We start from the raw sequence: 18,832 nt of genomic DNA, 5'->3' as shown, positions 1-18,832 counted from the left end.
ACAGAGAAAGATCTTAACATATTCACAGAATCTTTGTACGTAATTTGGAACTTAGATTTTTGTCACTTGAGTAAGTGTTGTCGATAACATTTTCAATGTTTATTAAAGCTGTAGTCAATTCTTACAATATGAATGGGCGCAAAAATAAAAATGTTCGTTGCGAAGAAAGATGATTTTATATTATTGGTTTGAATGATTCCTTGATAGTGATAATTTTATAATGTACTAGAAAAAAAACCCAAAGAAGTTTGATGAAACAATACGTACATACTAAAAAATAAAACATTCATATTTAATAAATAAAGAATAATTAAAGCAAAATGAAGCACCGAATAGTTCAAAATAACTACATACATTGTACAAACGTTTAGTCACAAATGAGAGAGATAAATATAACGGAAAATAGAAGTGATTAATTAATTAGCAAGTATGTATTAATAAAATGAAAATATTTTTCCCAATTAAATTAAATGAAATATTGAAAAATAATAAGTTAATAATAATACACATTTATTTCAATAATAATACACAGAGAACGAATACAAAATGGAATATTCATCATAGACAATTTGTACATACATATTGAAAATGTACAGTAGGTATTTCACGTACATATAATAGTAATATTAAATAGGATCAGTTAATTACAACACATTCTTATCTGGAAAATTTAACGAAACGTCAGGTTTCGGAGTCATGCAATTTCCGTCAGGATACCGTTTCTGAAAAGCTTGAATCAACTCTGGATCGACTAGTCGCACACCGTCCACTTGATTTCCCAGCGTAATCCTACAATATCAATCAGTTAACATTTCAAGAGAAACATTATTCCACAAATAATCGTTTAAAGCTTACCAATTTGGCTGAACGTTGTGCGGACGACCAAACAGTTCAATCTTACGAGTGCCAGGACTCAATCGTTCGATAATCCCGTATATTTCGTCAGGTTTGTGGGAAGTTGCTCGCACTTCGGCCACAATAACATCACAATCTAAGCCTCGATTGAGATTTAGGGGTCTGCCTTTCATGCCAACCTAAAGAATGACACTGTCATGGCGACGATTTATTTAAGGATATTCGAATATATAGAATTTTTATACCAGACAATGTTCTTTTCCATGATTCAACCAATGGCCGGTGCGTCCAGTGCGTATGATTCTTTGAAGTTGATTTGTTTTCACCCATATCAGCTCATCGACTCTTTCATATCCCCATAGTTTCAAACATTCTCTTCCTAATTCCATAGCACTGTTTGAATAATATGTAAATGTAAAACTGTTATATTGTATGCATATTATGTATATAATTAGTGGACTCCTGGACATAAATCGTGCAAAGAAAGGATAACTGTCATGTGTTGCGGAAACGCATCAGGAACTCGTGAAATGAAACTTTTGATGATTGGGAAAGCAAAGAAAGCTTGATCTTTTAAGGTAACTGAAATGAAAAATCTTCCTGTCGATTATTATAGTCAGAAAGGGGCATGGATGGACAGGGAGATTTTTAAAGATTGGTTCAAAAATAAATGGTTTCCAGAGGTGCAAGATTTTTAAAAAAATAAGGGATTGCCAAAGAAAGCAGTATTGTTATTAGATAATGCTCCTTTTCATCCGAACAAAAGCATATTGAAAACAAACGATGGACTTATGGTTACAACATTTTTGCTACCTAATGTGACATCAATGAAACATGGACCAAGTTGTTATATCATCAATGAAACGTGTTTATCGTCAGTGTTCTGAAAAATCTTATTGAAGAAGATGACAAACTGATCAATTTCTGGAAAAAAATGACGATATTGGATGCTATACACTAAATCCGCTAATTAATTGAAATTTTATCATTTTTTTTTATAAAAATCATAAATTTAAATTACATACATTATAAATAAAATCTTTGAATTGCTGTGTTTTATCCAAAATCGATTATTTCCTGCGTTTTGTACTTTTTTTAATTGTTTTTACTCATTTACTCGACACATTGCACAAATGTGACGGCATACTCCGTTTTCGTAAGACTGATGCTTGATCGGATTGACTATATCAATAATTTAATAAATTGGATTACATATAAATTTTTAGTGATTTTTTTAACTCCTTAAATTTTGTATATTTTGAAAATCGCTATTATTTTTATTACTAACAATTTAAACGTTGGTAAGAAAAGCCAGAGACGGAAATAACCATAAGGTAAAAGTCAGAGTCGGGATCGGTAAATTTTGAAGCGACTATACAGCCCTTATTATAATACATGTATACATATATATTTATATAAATATGTATATAAATGTATATTTATATAATAATTCTGTTGAATTTATGATCTAGTGCTAGTAGAGCAATATTATAAAGTTTTCCATATATGTATGTAGTCTGCCACACGAATATGAGTGCATAAAAATAATCAATCCTTCATAACGGCTTTTCCTTAAAAGAAGAATTATCTACATATACAAAAATCCGGTTTCCCTCACGGGACCGAAAGTGAAACGCCCGAAAACGCAAATATCGGAAGGCAAAGATCGAAAATAGAAAGATCTTAAGTCGGAAGATCAAAAAAAAAAGGGTGCATGGTAAACGGTACTATGTATATATAATATATGAGTGGCATGCGTTGAAATTATCTCTCTTTTTTTTGTCATACAGCCTTGTTTAATGTGCGCGCGCAGAATACGGGAGGAAAAGCCTGTTCCTCTTGTTTCTGTTGTATCCTGCTCGCGCAAATTAAGTGAGTATGTACGACGGGGGGAGAGACCTTTTTTTTATCTTTCGACTCAAGATATTTCGATCTTTGCCTTCCGATATTTGCGTTTTCGGGCGTTTCACTTTCGGTCCCGTGAGGTAGACCCACAAAAACCATATATGTATATTCGGACTATAGCAGAAAAATAATTAGTGACATATATGTGTCTCGAGTTTGATGAGAACTTTCATTTAAGATTTGTATAAAAAGTTCAATTGAATAAAAACGTCATCAATCCCCTGTTTATTTAGACTGCCTCATTTGCATGTAAGTTTAAGTACCGTCCAGTAACCCATAAGAAGATCAATCCTTGATCTTGTAGTTGTGGAACACCCAACTGTCTCATTTCGTCGTCTGACATTGTACCATACGGTAATTCCATATGAATATCCCACGGAGGATCTGCCATTATGACGGCAAATTTTCCTAAAAAAAAAAAAAACAAACATTTCGTTATTTCGAATAAACATGTAATTCATATTATTAATTATATAAATATAAATACCCAATACTGTCATGTCTAAGAATCTGAGATCGCATTGCACCCACTGTGGAGGATAAAGAGTCGTAGAATCGCTTGGTCCCACACTCATGCCCGAGACTCGACTTAAAGTAGAACTACCAGAAAGTCTTGAATCTGAAGAAATCAATCGAAAAAATTAAGATTTAATCATACACAATCATACTAATATTTAATTATGTTACTAACTCGATCCATTTTGAGCACCGCTGGCCGCATTCAAAGACTGCATCGTTTTACAAGACGAACTGTTTCCGTTAGAGCTGTTATTATCGGAATCTTTCGATTGGCTTACAGCGCCGTCAACTTTATAATGGACGTACCTGATTGATACAAAAATGCACGTTAGGCGTAATGATATTTGACCGATTATACATAAGATCAGAGTATAAGCTCACTTGCAAGTATCCATATGGAAACACGTGTTTAAAAAAGAGCAGTCTCCGAGAGATTCGTCCGTGTGTAATTGTATGATTTTTTTGAAATGCAATTTTTCACAAGAGTAACCAGTTCCATTCGCTAAATTGTTACTTTCTGATTTTACTTGAGTTGTGTCTTTGTTATCCTTTTCATTAGGGGTGGTTTGTTGGTTGTTAGTACCAGTTTCAGACGAGTTACTATTATTGGCTTGTTTGTTGACGTTATATATTCTTATGCATTCCGCTCTAGTTCCATACTGACAATATTCTTTTACTTGAGTTCCTGTGAAGTAGAATAAAACAATTTTATTGACTATTTATATTATTTTTAATACGTTTACTGAGAATAAAATCAATACCTCCTTGTGATTTGAATTTTTCAGCAAGTGACCTCTCTTTAGCTGTAGGCTTACTAAGTAAATCTAAGATTTCTTCTCCCATCTTCTTATTTTCTTTTTCTCTGCTTGACGGCATCGAAAGTAATGACTATTGAATAAAAATATACACTTTTGTATTTCTAATTATATTACTAGTTACAAAAATATTTTATTTTTAATTACCAATATATCAGGTTCTCCTTTTTTTGACTTTTTATCATCTTTTTCATTACCAGATTTTGATACTTTACTGCTGGCAATTTCGCTTTCATCATCACCTAAAGTAATTAAGAATATTATGTAGAATTTACTGATTACAAAATAAAATGTTATTACAGGTTGATTATTTTCAAACCTTTTCTTTTTCTAGAACTAGTATTTTCATCTAAATTTTTTGAACTACTCTTTTCACTCGACTCCAAGCCCATTTCGTGTACCATTGCCGCAAGTTTGACATGCTCTATAGATTGTACCTCTAATTGGGCTTGTGATGTAGGGTCTTTCAATGTTTCTTTAACACTAAAATAATTTCAAACTCATTACATAAAATATACATAATTTAAAATATGTATGATACATATTAAAAGCACTAACACTATTAAAAGTTGTGCTGCAAATTTGTGTAGCAAACTTGCTACGGTATTCGGATTCACATCTTTGCCAACGAGCGCTGATATTTCTTTACAAGTTATAGGCAATTGCAATGTCAAATTTGACAACACTCGTAACAGTCCATGTTCAGTTTCCACCATTTCTTCAAATTTAGACTGCGAATCGGCTAAAATAATAATACAATAACAATGTAAATTTGATTTTGCAAATCATTAATAGCACATATACTATGGTGGCGTACAATTTTCATTTCTGAGAGTGCAAGGGCTAGGTACACTTCTTTCAGTTCGAATGGTTCCGGGTGAACCTTCGGCATTGAGTGGGACTCCAAGAGACGCCCCCAGGATATCTTGTCGTTCTTTTTTTCGCTTCTCCAATCGTTCCCGATAGCTATTTTGTTTGCTTTTCATTGCTTGCAGTTGCTGCCAAGCGTCCGACATTTTGGGAGACTTTTATCACCAACAGCAGTGAAAAAATAATCTTCGGATTATAGGGTCAAATAGAGAATAGTTTAGTCATCATACTCTGCAATAAAAATCAAAATATCATAGAGCAGTAATTTATAAATGCTTGTTAGCATTGTTGACTATTTGAGCGTAGCATTTGTATGAAAATATTTAACTGTCAAACTTTTGAGGTTAAAAGTGTATTGATTTATCACTGTTATTGTAATTAAAGCTATATTTTAGAATTAAAAAAATTAAAACTGTTACAATTTCAAACATATATGAGAATATTATGAAGTATGAACTTTTATATAATAATATATTAACTAGTTACCATACATCGAACTATACAAGCGGATACATCACTGACATTTGTGTTTGGCCTTAACGTAAACATGTTCGACCATTTCAAAGGGGAAATAATGAAAACATGTTCAAATCAAAACGGTGTTTTCTTATCAAAATGCAAGTGAATAATTTTTATTTATTTCTTATCAAATACATAAATACATACACAACCAGCAGCGTGGAATAGCAGTTAGCATATTATGCTTTCGAGTGGGGTGGTCATGGTTTGATTCCTACTAATAGGTGTTGGCTAGACAGATTGAAGCGGTTCCTGTTAATTGGCATTTCTTTTCCAATCTCTCTTGCAAATCTTAAGTTATTCAGCGTCTTGAGGTCCACCAATTTCTATTATAAAATGCTGCAAAAATTTCTCCATATATGTCACTGTGGATAATGTTTGTATGAATTCGCATTGTATAAAAATGCTTGTATTAATTGTATGATATCTGTATTAGTATACTCGTCCCTTTGGAGCGATCTGTAAACAGTGGTGTCACCCTAATGGTTTCCATGGGTTTTCGGAAACTCGTTGTTAAAAATCAAAAGATTCCGGAAACCCGTTATTTGTTCTAAAAATTCATATGTTTTGTTAAAAATTATACAAACCTTGAAAATTAAATGAACTGTTATGTATTAGTGCCTTGGATGAAAAAAAAACGTATATATAATATACATATTTTTTCAAAATAATTTTATTGAAAACAAATTTGGAAACCCGTTGTTCCAAAATTGGGATGACGCCACTGTCTGTAAAGGTGAGTGTACATGTCCACTTGAAATAAATAAAATAAAATGTGAATACTAAATAAGAGATATAAAAAAAACGTCTTAATGTGAAACGTAAAGGAGGTTTGTAAAAAAGCCCTGCGCTGCAAATGATTGCAAACCAAGCGGGCGCATGCTCATTTCGCTGCATGCTTATTTCATACTTTTGTCTCGGCTTTTGCCATTTTAAACTTGCCAGAAAGATCCAACTCAATTTTAATAATTGCCAATCATCAATTTACATCGAAATGTCATCTTCGCAACCCCATGAATATCTTGTCTTTCGTACATGCTGAAATTCAAACAGTTAAAATGCAATCGAAAGAGCATGCAGGCTGGTGGTTTGCAATCATTTGCAGCAAACCCTAAAAAAAGTTGTACTTTCCTATTTTTTAACTAAGAAATCTTAAAATTATTCAAAGTGAGAAACTAGAACAACACGCAACAAAGAGGTCAAAAAAAATTCTTAAAAATAGGAATTCTGTGAGATTGTGAAGAAATTTTTGGGTTATCGATGGTACTTTTGTTCACTATCAACTTATGATAATATATTGTGGCGCTTTAGGAATTCCTGTTATGCCACAATGGTCTGTTTAAAATAAATAAATATCAATCGTCCTTAATTATCTAAATGCATTGCTTTAGTTCAAATGATAAGTAACCAGTGGCGGCTCGTGATAATTTTTAGTGGCGGGGCTGCACTGAAAATATGTCTAAAAAATGTCACCATAATCAGGACAAAAAAAGCACAATTTTTGGCGTACGACCACTTACATGTGGATTTAAGTATTATTGAAAAAAAAACTAGCAAAATTCACCACCCATTAAAGGGGTGCGTCCAAACGCGATGAAGATTTCAAAAAATACGCTGGTACTCCAGTAAGATTGCTAAAAAAATTCGTTCTTGCTGGTTTCGCGACGCGGATTAAAAAAAACCCCAAAACCTTTCAAAAACTTAACCCCCTAATTCGTAACGAAAAACATTAACCTGTTGACAATGCATCGATACATCGGTTGTTTCATCTGCCATAACAGCTAGATAAGTTGTTTTTTTTTTATTTCAGCACTTATTTGTTCCCTACACACGTTCAAAATACAATCTAAAAGTTAATTTTGAATAGTTTTTGATGTCCCTTTAAAAACCGAAGAAGTTTGAAAATGTTTTTTTAAAGAATCGTCGAAATTTTGTAAATATTCTAGAAGCCCCCGAAAAACTCCTGGATTTTTTGAATTATCTGTTTCATCGTGTCCCCTCATTGGCATTTCAAATTTACCGCAAAATTTAACGCAATCAATAATTTTAAATAAAACATCCCGATTTTTTTTTGACGTTTTCGTTATGCTTATCTATTTCCCGCCGACAAGCTTCCCAAAATCGTGAGATTACACAAATTTTTTAAGTGTTCGACACTTCCCTCGTGTTTTTAAATTTATCGTTTAAATGTTTTAAGTCAATAACTCCTGTTTTCGTCCAAGATGCTTCGCCTGGCGACTCGCCTCCAAACAAAAGACACGGATAAAAAAAACGCGTTTTTTTCTGTACATCTCGTTAACCAATTGTATTTTTTATAAATGTCTGGATTAAATTTTCGCGAGTAACTAAAAGATCTACTAGTTGCAGGCTGTGAAATAATTAAATTGGGCGTGAGGCAGCCTAATGCTTTTATAGCGACTTTTTCGGTAAGTTCTAGTCGCGAAAAGTGCAAATTTTGTAAATATTTTACTGAATTCTTTTGTTCTTCCATTTTTAAAAGAAAAAAAATCTTAATATATTTAAATAAAAAATTACGAGAAAAAGTTAAACAGATTTGAAAAAAGTTTGCTGTTATCAAAATGAAAACGACTCACCGAAGATTTGATGAGGGCTCGTACACAACCAATTAAGAGTAACGAAAACGAATAAAGCTGTGATCGTGCGATTCAACTAATCAAATGTAAGATCAAGCGCGCGAAATCTTAAACAAACTGACAGATGAATGTCGAAGGCGAAGACTGCCGACTGTAGACGGCAGACAGGCGAAGGCTGCCGACTGTCCAGCCCAAAATGGCAGAGTGAGTGAAAGAGAAAGAGCTATCTGCAGTTGCAAATAGCTCTTTCTCTTTCTCGTTCCGAAACTCCGGGCTGCGCAGCGTTCAGCTCGGCGCTGTAACACTTTACAGCCAGTACAGCAACATTTTAATTCATCTGTCACCATACAAGTTAGTGGGGTCTTCAAAACGGTCAACATTACTTACAATATCACCCTTTTGGATATGGGTGATATTGTAAGTAATATTTACTCTGTCGAAGGCCCCAATAGTTAAGTCCATCCAACTAATAAAAAAAATATCATTAATAAATAAAATATTAAATGTATTATTAAATATATATCTTAGAATTTTATAGGAGGGGCTGCAGCCCGGCAGCCCATTAGGACGAGCCGCCACTGTAAGTAACCAAAAAATGCTCGGAAAGAATAGTATTTCCTATGTATGTACATATGTATTATATACATAGTTAGACTTCAACACAATCTCTAAGAGTCTATATGTCAAAGTCACTAGGTGCAAATATTTCTGTTAGATTGATTTGTAAACACTAACACAGTGAGTGAGAAAAAACACACATACTACATACAAATTTTTCTAAACCATTAAAAACGTGATCAGTGATCGATTCCGAGTTCAAATTTTACTTTTACCTAATAGAAATTCGATAATTTATTAAATATTTGAGAATCTCTAATTATGTAGTTATCAGTCAAAATCTCGAGGCGGATTTTTCGCATAATCCCAAAACTCAATCTATTGTTACTTCATATATATGTAGATAAAGTAAAAAAAAAAGTAAGAAGAGGCTAGTAAAAAAGGGAGTGATTTTATAGGCTTCCCTAACAATATTAATCTGAAAGACCTTGTTTTCAAATTCATATATTTAAATGTACAATAATAATAAAACGTTTTTTATAAAGCATAGATACCAATTAGAAAGTATTCAAGTATACAAAGACTAACGATAAAAAGACAAAGAAAAGAAAAATAAAATTGAATTAGTCTAGGATTTTCGGAAAATTGCTTAAAACATGAAATTTTAGGATGTTTAGAAAAATAAACTTAAAAATTATGAATATCGAAATTAGTTATTAGTAGTCACCGGACCCAGAAGGTGCCGCATATTGTTCAAAGGTTGTAAATGCATTGTTAAAGGTTTGCCGAACCTTTTTTACAAAGGATTTACAACAATGGAACAATGGATAGCACTGTGACTATCCTACCTCTAGTTATTAGATAGCATTTTTTCACAATAGTTTGATTTTTTTAAAGTAAATAATTGAAAATAAGAAGTTAAATAACAAAAAAATGTTAAAATATACGTTATTTGCAGTATGTTCTGATTTTCAAAGTTTACTATTATAATTCGTAGAAAATGTTAGTTTGGAGGGCTGATATTATGTGCAAATAAAACAAAATTGCGCGTGTGAAAATTTTTCCGTAAATTCCGACCTTCGACACAAAAGTCGAAATTTCAAATCTTATTCATTAGCTTCCCACCGAAATTCCCCTATTCTACATCTATAATCAACGGGGTATACACCTTCACGACTTTGTATCGGTGATGCACTCTAGCGACGGGAAAACAATAAAACCCAGCATATCAAAAAGGACTGAAATTCAGATTTAGACACGCAAGTCTAGAAGACTTTATAGTCATCGTTTAATATGAGGGGAATTCTTCGAATTTCGACAGGAACGTCGATTGCCGAAAGTCGACCATACCCACTTTCAAACGGGCGGTCAAAGGTTTCCCTTTTAATTTTTATATAATATTATATTTTATGGGTTATCAATTTTTCGAGCTTTCACGAGAATCGGAAAGATGTTGGGGAAAAAAGCCGCACATAAATCATGGATGACGAACATTTTTGTGATAAATTGCCTCATTATACCCGGCCTCTCGTTATAATTCAACCACTATATCAAACAATTCTCGCACCCCAAAAACAAAAGAAACCATTTTTGGAGAAAAAATATTTTTTGTGCCTCGTCAGTGAAATCGTGCAATCAATAATGGTACTTCTCAAACATTTTTCTTATTCGAAAGCAATGACTCGCTGAAAAATGTCCGATCCTTAATATTATCGGATTTTTCCGCAATTTTAGTATCTCACATCTATAAAATATCTTTGGTAAAATTATATATCGGATCCTACGCCATTCGACCAAAATTTATGTGCTTTTTCTATGAAAGTCTTTTTTATATGATTTTTATCCTCTTTGCTGAGCGTTGTTCTAGTTTCTCATGTTGAACAATTTTAAGATTTCTTAGTTAAAAAATAGGCAAGTACAACTTTTTTTAGTATTCATATTTTATTTTATTTATTTCAATCGGACATGTACACTCGCCTTTACAGATCGCTCCAAAGTGACGAGTGTACTAATACAGATAAGACAAGATACAATACAATAATACAATTAATACAAGCATTTTTACTAACCTCTTCTTACTTTCATTATTATTTTTTTATTTTATTTTATTAATTGAAAAATCAACAGACAGGATGTACAGAGATAGGTATAAAAAAAACAAAAAGTAAATAAATAATATATGTAACATCCGAGTCCAATAATAGATTTTTACAAAAATGAAAAAGATAAATATAAGGAAAACAAATTAAAAAGTAAAGAATAAAGGCATGACAAAATATGTAGTACATTGCATAATTAAACTATAGTATTAAAATATTTGGAAAAGGTTATAAGATAGAATATAAGAAGAAATTGAAATTTACAAATATAAAACAAATGAAAAAGGTAAATACAAAATAAACAAATGAAAAGGAAAAGAATGAAAGCTATAATATGATTAAATAGCACATTACATAACTAAACTAAAGTATAAAAATAATGGAAATAATAAATACATATATTATACAATGCAAATTCATACAAACATCATCCACAGTGACATCTTTGGAGAATTTTTTTACAGCATTTTATTATAGGTATTGGTGAATCTCAAGACGCTGAATAAGTTGACATTTGCGAGAAAATGGTTAAGGTTGCCAATTTGTTGGAACCGTTTCAATGAAAATCAGATAAATTGGCAAACTCTGATAAGAAACGATCGACTTGGAGTCACAAATCCAAAGTCTGGCCAGCAGAAACTAGTGGGATTTGTACCTGTGACCACTTTCTTCGTAGCATTATATGTTAGCCACTTGTCTATGTAGTTGAAATGTCGAAAAATACTGACAATGACGTGTATTTTTCAAATCGTATTCTGCCCCAAAGATACTGTGTACGGAAATACGGATAATTTTTCTCTGTCTCGACTGACTGTCTACACTCGGACAGTACCACTCGCAAGTGCCGCAGTAGCAGGCAAATAGAAGCTGACGACCACGGGACCACGGAAGATAAAATACTGTCCCAAATTGAATTACGAACTCATCAACTCATCACTAGTCACCGGACCCAGAAGGTGCCGCGTATTGTTCAAAGGTTGTAAATGCATTGTTAAAGGTTTGCCGAACCTTTTTTACAAAGGATTTACAACAATGGAACAATGGATAGCACTGTGACTATCCTACCTCTACTCATCACATGGCGAGCGGGATACAGCTACATATACACTTACTTCTTGCCTCTTGATGAGTCACTAACAATATACAATTCTAGTGTTGTGCCCGAAGAAATATCATCGCATGGGTGTTGGCATATTAAGTTATTAAATAAAAAAAATTAAAAGAAATGTGTCGGTCCTGTGTTCGATCCGCACGCGGTCAAATTTTTTTCAAATACGTTTTGAATATATTTAATTTAATATTTATATTTAATTATTTAGTATGAAAAAAAATGGTAAAAACTACCTACCTACCTATGTACATATAAACAATATAAAACATCGATAGAAAAATTAATTAATTAAATAAATTTTCAATAGATGGCGGTAATTTCTCAAAAGAAACATTGGTATCGAACAGTATATAAAGAAGTTTTTTTCTTTTGTTATCATATTCGTATATGCGTTTTGGCAATGGCTTAGCTGTGACGTTTCATATGTATGTCGAATCGAAACGACTATTATATTACGGCGAGCGCTATCTCAGACAGACAGAATAGCGATATTATATATGTATGTATATGATACTTTTTTGGTTAGGAGAAATTGGCGTGGGGCAGTGCCCCAGTTGCCCTTAAAGACGAGCCACCCCTGCCATATATACGACTTAAGTTTAACTTTTTTCATTGTTTTGGCACAGGTCATGCCACCCATTTTCAGACACAACCAATTTTATAGATACATACATATATACATATACTTTAAAATAAATGCAATTTTTTTATTGAAAGCTAAACTACATTCCGAGGACTCATCTACCGTGAAAGACAAACAAATGTCGAGGAAAGTTTGAGAAGTTAGGCGCGGCGGAGGGTTAATTTTGACCCCAGAGTGACCGGTGTGAGAATAGAGAAAATCGGAGCGATCCCTAAATGTAAAGACAGTTTAATGGGGGGTTTCGAGGCCACGGGCCGCCTAATTGTTGATTATGATGCCCGAAATCGTCGTAATGATACGTTGCCTTCCCGGAACGTCGCTCGTTAGGGCGCAGTCACAACAGAGTTGACCTCATCTGACAATGTAGACTTGTTTCCAAAAACCGATAATGAAATTGGCAAGTACGACAATTTTTTAGCTGAAAATTTCGCACGCATTTCATTTTTCGTATGACTTTTACAAAAGTTTTCCAGTTTAAGCTCGCCTACTCGGCAACCTTTGTCCTTATGTTTTAATTTTTCTTTACATTTATTTAAGATTTCATCCAAAACTCTATTTTAAATTTTTAAAAATGGGTACATTTTATCCATACCTTCAATTTCTTAGAATGAATTTGTAAATCTTACATAAAAATTAGAGTGGAGAGTACATTTGGGCGAATGAACGCCGTTTTTAAATCCAAAATACCGCTTTGTCTGAAAAAACATCTTCAATTAATGTGATTTAGCAGTGATGACGTATGGCTGTAAATCTTGGACATTGAAAACCAGGATGCTGCATAAAGTTCAATGCACTTAAAGAAGTATCGAACGCCGTATGCTCGGCATAACGAGAATACGTGGGTGAAAAGTATGTAATATAATGGATAGAGGGAAAATATTGAAATGATAATGGGTGGGTCACGTAGCTAAAAGAATGGACTAAATATGGACGAAAAAAGTGCTCGAATAGTACCCGAGATAATGTCAAAGTGTGCAACGAAGGCCAGAAGTGAAATGTGAGATGAGATGGATGAGAGTTGCTCAAAAGTTTTGAGCAAAGCAGAGACGAATGGAAGCATGTTGGAGAGGATTTTATCTTGCAGTGGATGGTGAACGGCTGTAGATGATGATGATGACATAAACTTAATACAACCCTTCTACATAAAACTCCATATATCTGTTCTGTAATAAACGGAAAAAATAGTAAGGAAGGAAACGAAAAAAGCATGAATTTGTAAGAAAATATGATACAAGACAACGCCCTCCTATACATATTTTCATTTTTTTTTTTAAATTTTCTCACATTTCTTAACTGTACGTCACAAATTTTATTTTATTTAATTTTACATATTACCAGGAAGGCCTGACAGGTAGACCCCAATGCGCCTTCCTAGACAATTAATTACAAACATTGCAGCATTTTTATTACGTAAATCACTGTATTTCGAGAATCTTGAGAGCACGAAATTAACAATTAATTAATTAATTCATTATTTAATTGAGACATCTATGGATTTAGACTTGTACATAAATTTTTACATATTGTATATATGTAAATCAAATTGATATATTTGTGGGTAGGATGATTTTCGCCAATTTGAGGAACCGTTTCAACAATGAAAATTAGATAAATTATCAAACTCTGATAAGAAACGATCGACTTGGTGTCACAAATATCCAAGTCTAACCAGCAGTATTAAAGATTAGCACGGGAACGAACCCAGTAATCTCTCGGTGCTAAACATAAACGCAACCACCGAGACATACTTCTGGCTAATGTAAGTAGCATTAATGTTTTGAAATTCTATGTGTGAAATTATAATATAAGCATTTTAACATAATTTAACAGTAATTACATTAACATATATGTATGTACATATGTACCATTGTTGGTTGAATGCATTATTTGGTTACGGGAGGAAATTATAAAAGTATAAATTACTAGTGGTTTTACCCGGCTTCGTTGGGTATTTGAAATATGTATAAACCGCTTAAACATGACTAATCTAATAGTAAACATTTTATTAAATTTATTTGAATAGTTATATAAATTTATTTGAATACATTTGTTTTTTTATTAAATTGACTGTCACGAAGAAACAAACATAAATACTAAGCCTCTTTCGAAATTATATGTATGTACCAGAATCTGGCGGCCCCCCGGCGCCTTCGCCCTCGGCGTTAAGGCACCTTCACCCTCGGTGCCGTCGCCCCCAGCGCCCCCCGGGGCCTTCACCCCCTAGGGCTCTGCCCTCGTTGCCCACGCCCCCGGCACCTTTGCCTCCGGGGACTTCGAATCCTTTGAATCGAAAAAAATCAAATCGGCGCCTATGAATCGAAAAAATATAATCGAATGTATCGTCTACGAACCAACCAACGAAGGTTACATACATATTTACAGTCTCTTTCGAAATTATATATTAGATATTTCTTAAAATGCCAATTAAATGTTTTTTAATCAAAGTTAATGTAGCATCAGTGATTCTATAGATATAACGATAAACATATGGCAACTTTTATGTTCGATGACAAATGAATTATACAAAATGAATTATACATTTTGATCCGACTATCGAAATACAGATACATAGATTGCGCATGCGCATCATCCCCCCGCGCAATAAACCGTTTATGTCCGAGCCGCAATTATTTATTATAAAAATATTTAGTTTTTAATTCGTCCTCAACCACAGAAACGGAGCGCGTTCGATCGTTAAAAATAAATTGTAGATAAACGTCGCTCATCCACAGTCGTAATGTTGGCGCCGAACGGTTAGTTTCCTAGTGGCGATAACGTCGCATTTGACGGCCATTGTCCGATCGCTTGCGTTTATCGCATCTATTTTACATTCTACCCCCTCGATTTACAATCGAAATTTTATTTTTAACGACTCACTTTTATTATCTAATAAAAATAATAATACTCAATTTATATTTAGACACATTGACCACAAGTGTTCGACGGCGTTTGGGTGAAGTTAGCGGTCTCCCGTTGGGTAGATAATTGAAGAACAGAGTTTTTTCGGGGATTTGCATGTACTCTTTACTAAAATACAAAATAATAATAAAAAAAAAACTAAGCAACTGACATACTTACAATATTTGAGTCGGTTCAAAATTTACCGACTCCGACACCAACTTTTTATTATGATTCGACCCCAAACTCTGACTGCAACTTCAACGATTTTAGTAAGATAAAATAAAGGAATTATACAAATGACTAAAAATTGATATATAACCCAATTTATTGAATTATCGGTAATGAAATAGGTATAAATAAAAAAGTAAATACATTCATAGTGTATGTGTATGTATTGCATTAACAAATTAATTAATTTAATAAAAAAAATAAAAAAAATGAGACGGAGGAAACAATCGGTTTTAGTCACAACACATCAAAAAACGTCCAATTCAACGATTTTTTTTATAATGTAAATTAAATTCATGATTTATTAGTGTATTTACATTGTTGATTTTTTATGAGTCTGACTCCGCTTGAAATGATCCGACTCCACTACTCCGACTCCGACTTCACGTATACGTATTTACCTTTGTCCCAATTAGTCAACTTATTAGTGGATTTACATTGTTGATTATTTATGACTCTGATTCCGCTTGAAATGTTCCGACTCCACTACTCCGACTCCGATTCCACAGCCTAGATACGATACATTACTTTAGTCCCAATTAGTGTATCTCGAAAAAGGTTTTTCACGTTGCACCAACGTGACTGCAATGTTTAATTACGTGTATGTTTTCATTGTTTTCGGATATGGAATATAGTACATAGGAATTTACTGTTGTCTTGCGCGGTTATGTCGGCGCGGTATTGTCGTGCGCGGCTTTCTCGGGGTGCATTCAACCGTTCATATAGACAATCGCTAGATTTTCGTCGCATAGACGAGCATGTCTGTATATACGACTAAAATTTCCTCCATTGACATAAAAATCATATTTAAACAGTCATCAGTCCAAAAGAAAACATGAAGCGACTATTTGCATCTTACATAATTACGAATCGTGAGAATCGATGATTGATCACAAACATTGAGTTTCGAGCGCAACACATCCCAGCTTCTTGTTCACATGTGAATGCATCACATAATAAATACGCACCGACCCAACGATCGCACCTAGCATACTAAACAACCTAACCGATAATTTCAAACAACGAAAACTTAAAAGCATCCCGCTTATTAGTCATTACAGTGCATTGGCACAAATTTGGGGGCGAGAATCGCATGCTTTCGCAAATGACAGGCTCTTTTTCCACGACCGCAACTGCACTCGGTCGTCAGCCGCCGGGGACCTTCTTAGCTTTTGATTAAGTTAGAGCTGATTGGGGTCCCGAAGGGTATCCATCCGATCGATGGCGATGGTTCAACGCGTAAATTTGTACTTCGCCGAATTTTTTCCCCCTCTTGAGGTTTGAGATGAGGCTTAAAAGGTGGATGGGGGAGAGGGGGGGGGGAGTGAGTAATTTAATTAAGGATAGAGGAGTCGGCAGAGCTCCGGTAGCCGAACGTGACCGGCCTGACGATTAAGACAGGTAGTCCGACTCCACCTCCGCGTCGAGCATCCTGAAGCAGCAATCGGGATCCTAATCAACCCCACCCACCCCTTATTAATCAATTAGTTATCTCGACGCGCTATATAGAGCTGAGAGTTTGAGCCGAAAGAAACACCGACGGTAACTCAATTAGCGGTAAAAACGCAGTTTAGCATACATAGCCAGCAGCATAGCTCGGACGTTAAGCTTCTGCTTACCGTCAAGAAGGTGCCGGGTTCTATCCCTGAATGAAAATGAATTTTTCAGAGTATGCTGTTGGTCAGACCTGGATTTGTGACTCCAGGTTGATCGTTTCCTATCAGAGTTTGCCAATTTTCTCTGATTTCATTGTTGAAACGGTTCCCGGAAAAAAAATTGGCTAAAAATCCTTCCTACCTACTATGTCACCACTATTTGAAATTTGATGGATGTACAATAAAAATTTATGTACAATTCATAGATGTCTCGTTAATTTGCGAGTTTTTTCAGTGTCTCGCAATTCAACGACTTATAATAAAAAAAATGCTGCATTTGTATTTGTAATTGGCCAGGAAGGCGCATTGGGATTTTCCTGTAAGGCCTTCCTGGTATATATGTAAAATAAAAATAAAATAAAAAAATAAAAATAAAATATGTATGTTATTATTAGTCACCGGACCCAGAAGGTGCCGCGTATTGTTCAAAGGTTGTAAATGCATTGTTAAAGGTTTGCCAAACCTTTTTTACAGAGGATTTACAACAATGGAACAATGGATAGCACTGTGACTATCCTACCTCTAGTTATTATACTGCCCAAAATCCTTCGAACAACCCTCTAACCACGCGGGACAAAATCGCGGGGACAAAATCGCTTGGACGAAACTGCGCAAACCAAAATATCGCGGTGACAAAATCGTGCAACGCACATATAAACAAATATAAATATGAAAACAAGTAATATAAATATTAAACACAGGTCTAATGTACAAGAAAAATCCGATAGAACACAGTAATGATAACACAAAAATTGTTTATAATTTTGAAAGTGTACTTGAATAACAAGAATCGGCATATTTAATATAATTACATATATGTATGTCTTAAATTAAAAATAATATCGAAGGATCAGAACAAATTCAGCACAATTTTTTCGGGACACCCCTCTAACTAGCATATAAAGAAGCATAGCTTCGTACAGCTTCCGAAAAAAATGATGAATGAATGAATTCATACAGCTTTGTATGAATGAATCTGTGTATTTACATGAATATCACAAATTAGTAGATTTAATAAGGCTTGTATTTTACTAGTAAGTATTTTAGTGTATTTTTGTCGGGTCTACGTGACGAGCCAGAATGTTAAATTACAGAAAACACAAATATCGGAAGGCAAAGATCGAAAATCGAAAGATCTTAAGTCGATAGATAAAAAAAGGGTACAACAGGAATAAGAGGAACAGGCTTTTCCTCCCGTATTCTGCGCGCGCACATTAATACGGGAGGAAAAGCCTGTTCCTCTTGTTCCTGTTGTATCCTGCTCGCGCAAATTAAGTGAGTATGTACCGTTTACCATGCACCCTTTTTTATCTTTTGACTTAAGATCTTTCGATTTTCGATCTTTGCTTTCCGATATTTGCGTTTTCTGTAATTTAACATTCCGGCTCGTCACGGAGACCGATTTTTGTCAGTATGTAAATATGAAAGGTCAGTATTTCAGTTCTATTCACTTCTATTCTATTTCAGTTCTATTCAGGTCAGTATTTCATTTATATTTTGCGTGGTAGTGTCGGTGTTGTTCTGCGTGGCATTGCTACATACATATGTTCGCAGATGCCG

At 34.0% G+C, this 18,832-nt stretch overlaps 1 protein-coding gene across 2 annotated transcripts; it reads right to left on the bottom strand.

The window, feature by feature from the left end:
- Positions 1–487: 487 nt before the first annotated feature.
- On the bottom strand, positions 488–5,521 carry Mettl3 (methyltransferase like 3). Of its 2 annotated transcripts, none has more exons than XM_077427560.1 (13): positions 5,456–5,521; positions 4,912–5,195; positions 4,653–4,836; positions 4,414–4,577; positions 4,242–4,336; positions 4,041–4,167; positions 3,661–3,964; positions 3,452–3,585; positions 3,248–3,379; positions 3,024–3,168; positions 1,101–1,248; positions 856–1,034; positions 488–789 (listed from the first exon to the last, which is right to left on the bottom strand). In XM_077427560.1, exons 2-13 carry the CDS (start codon positions 5,108–5,110, stop codon positions 645–647), a joined length of 1,956 nt encoding a protein of 651 aa, XP_077283686.1. In that variant the 5' UTR covers positions 5,111–5,195; positions 5,456–5,521; the 3' UTR covers positions 488–644. The 2 variants fall into 2 exon arrangements, with proteins under 2 accessions (XP_077283686.1, XP_077283687.1); XM_077427561.1 differs by having other exon boundaries at positions 5,451–5,511.
- Positions 5,522–18,832: the final 13,311 nt, after the last annotated feature.

This window comes from Arctopsyche grandis, chromosome 3, assembly GCF_051622035.1.
Source record: "Arctopsyche grandis isolate Sample6627 chromosome 3, ASM5162203v2, whole genome shotgun sequence".
Taxonomy (NCBI): domain Eukaryota; kingdom Metazoa; phylum Arthropoda; class Insecta; order Trichoptera; family Hydropsychidae; genus Arctopsyche; species Arctopsyche grandis.
This window is presented reverse-complemented; position numbering and strand designations above follow the sequence as displayed.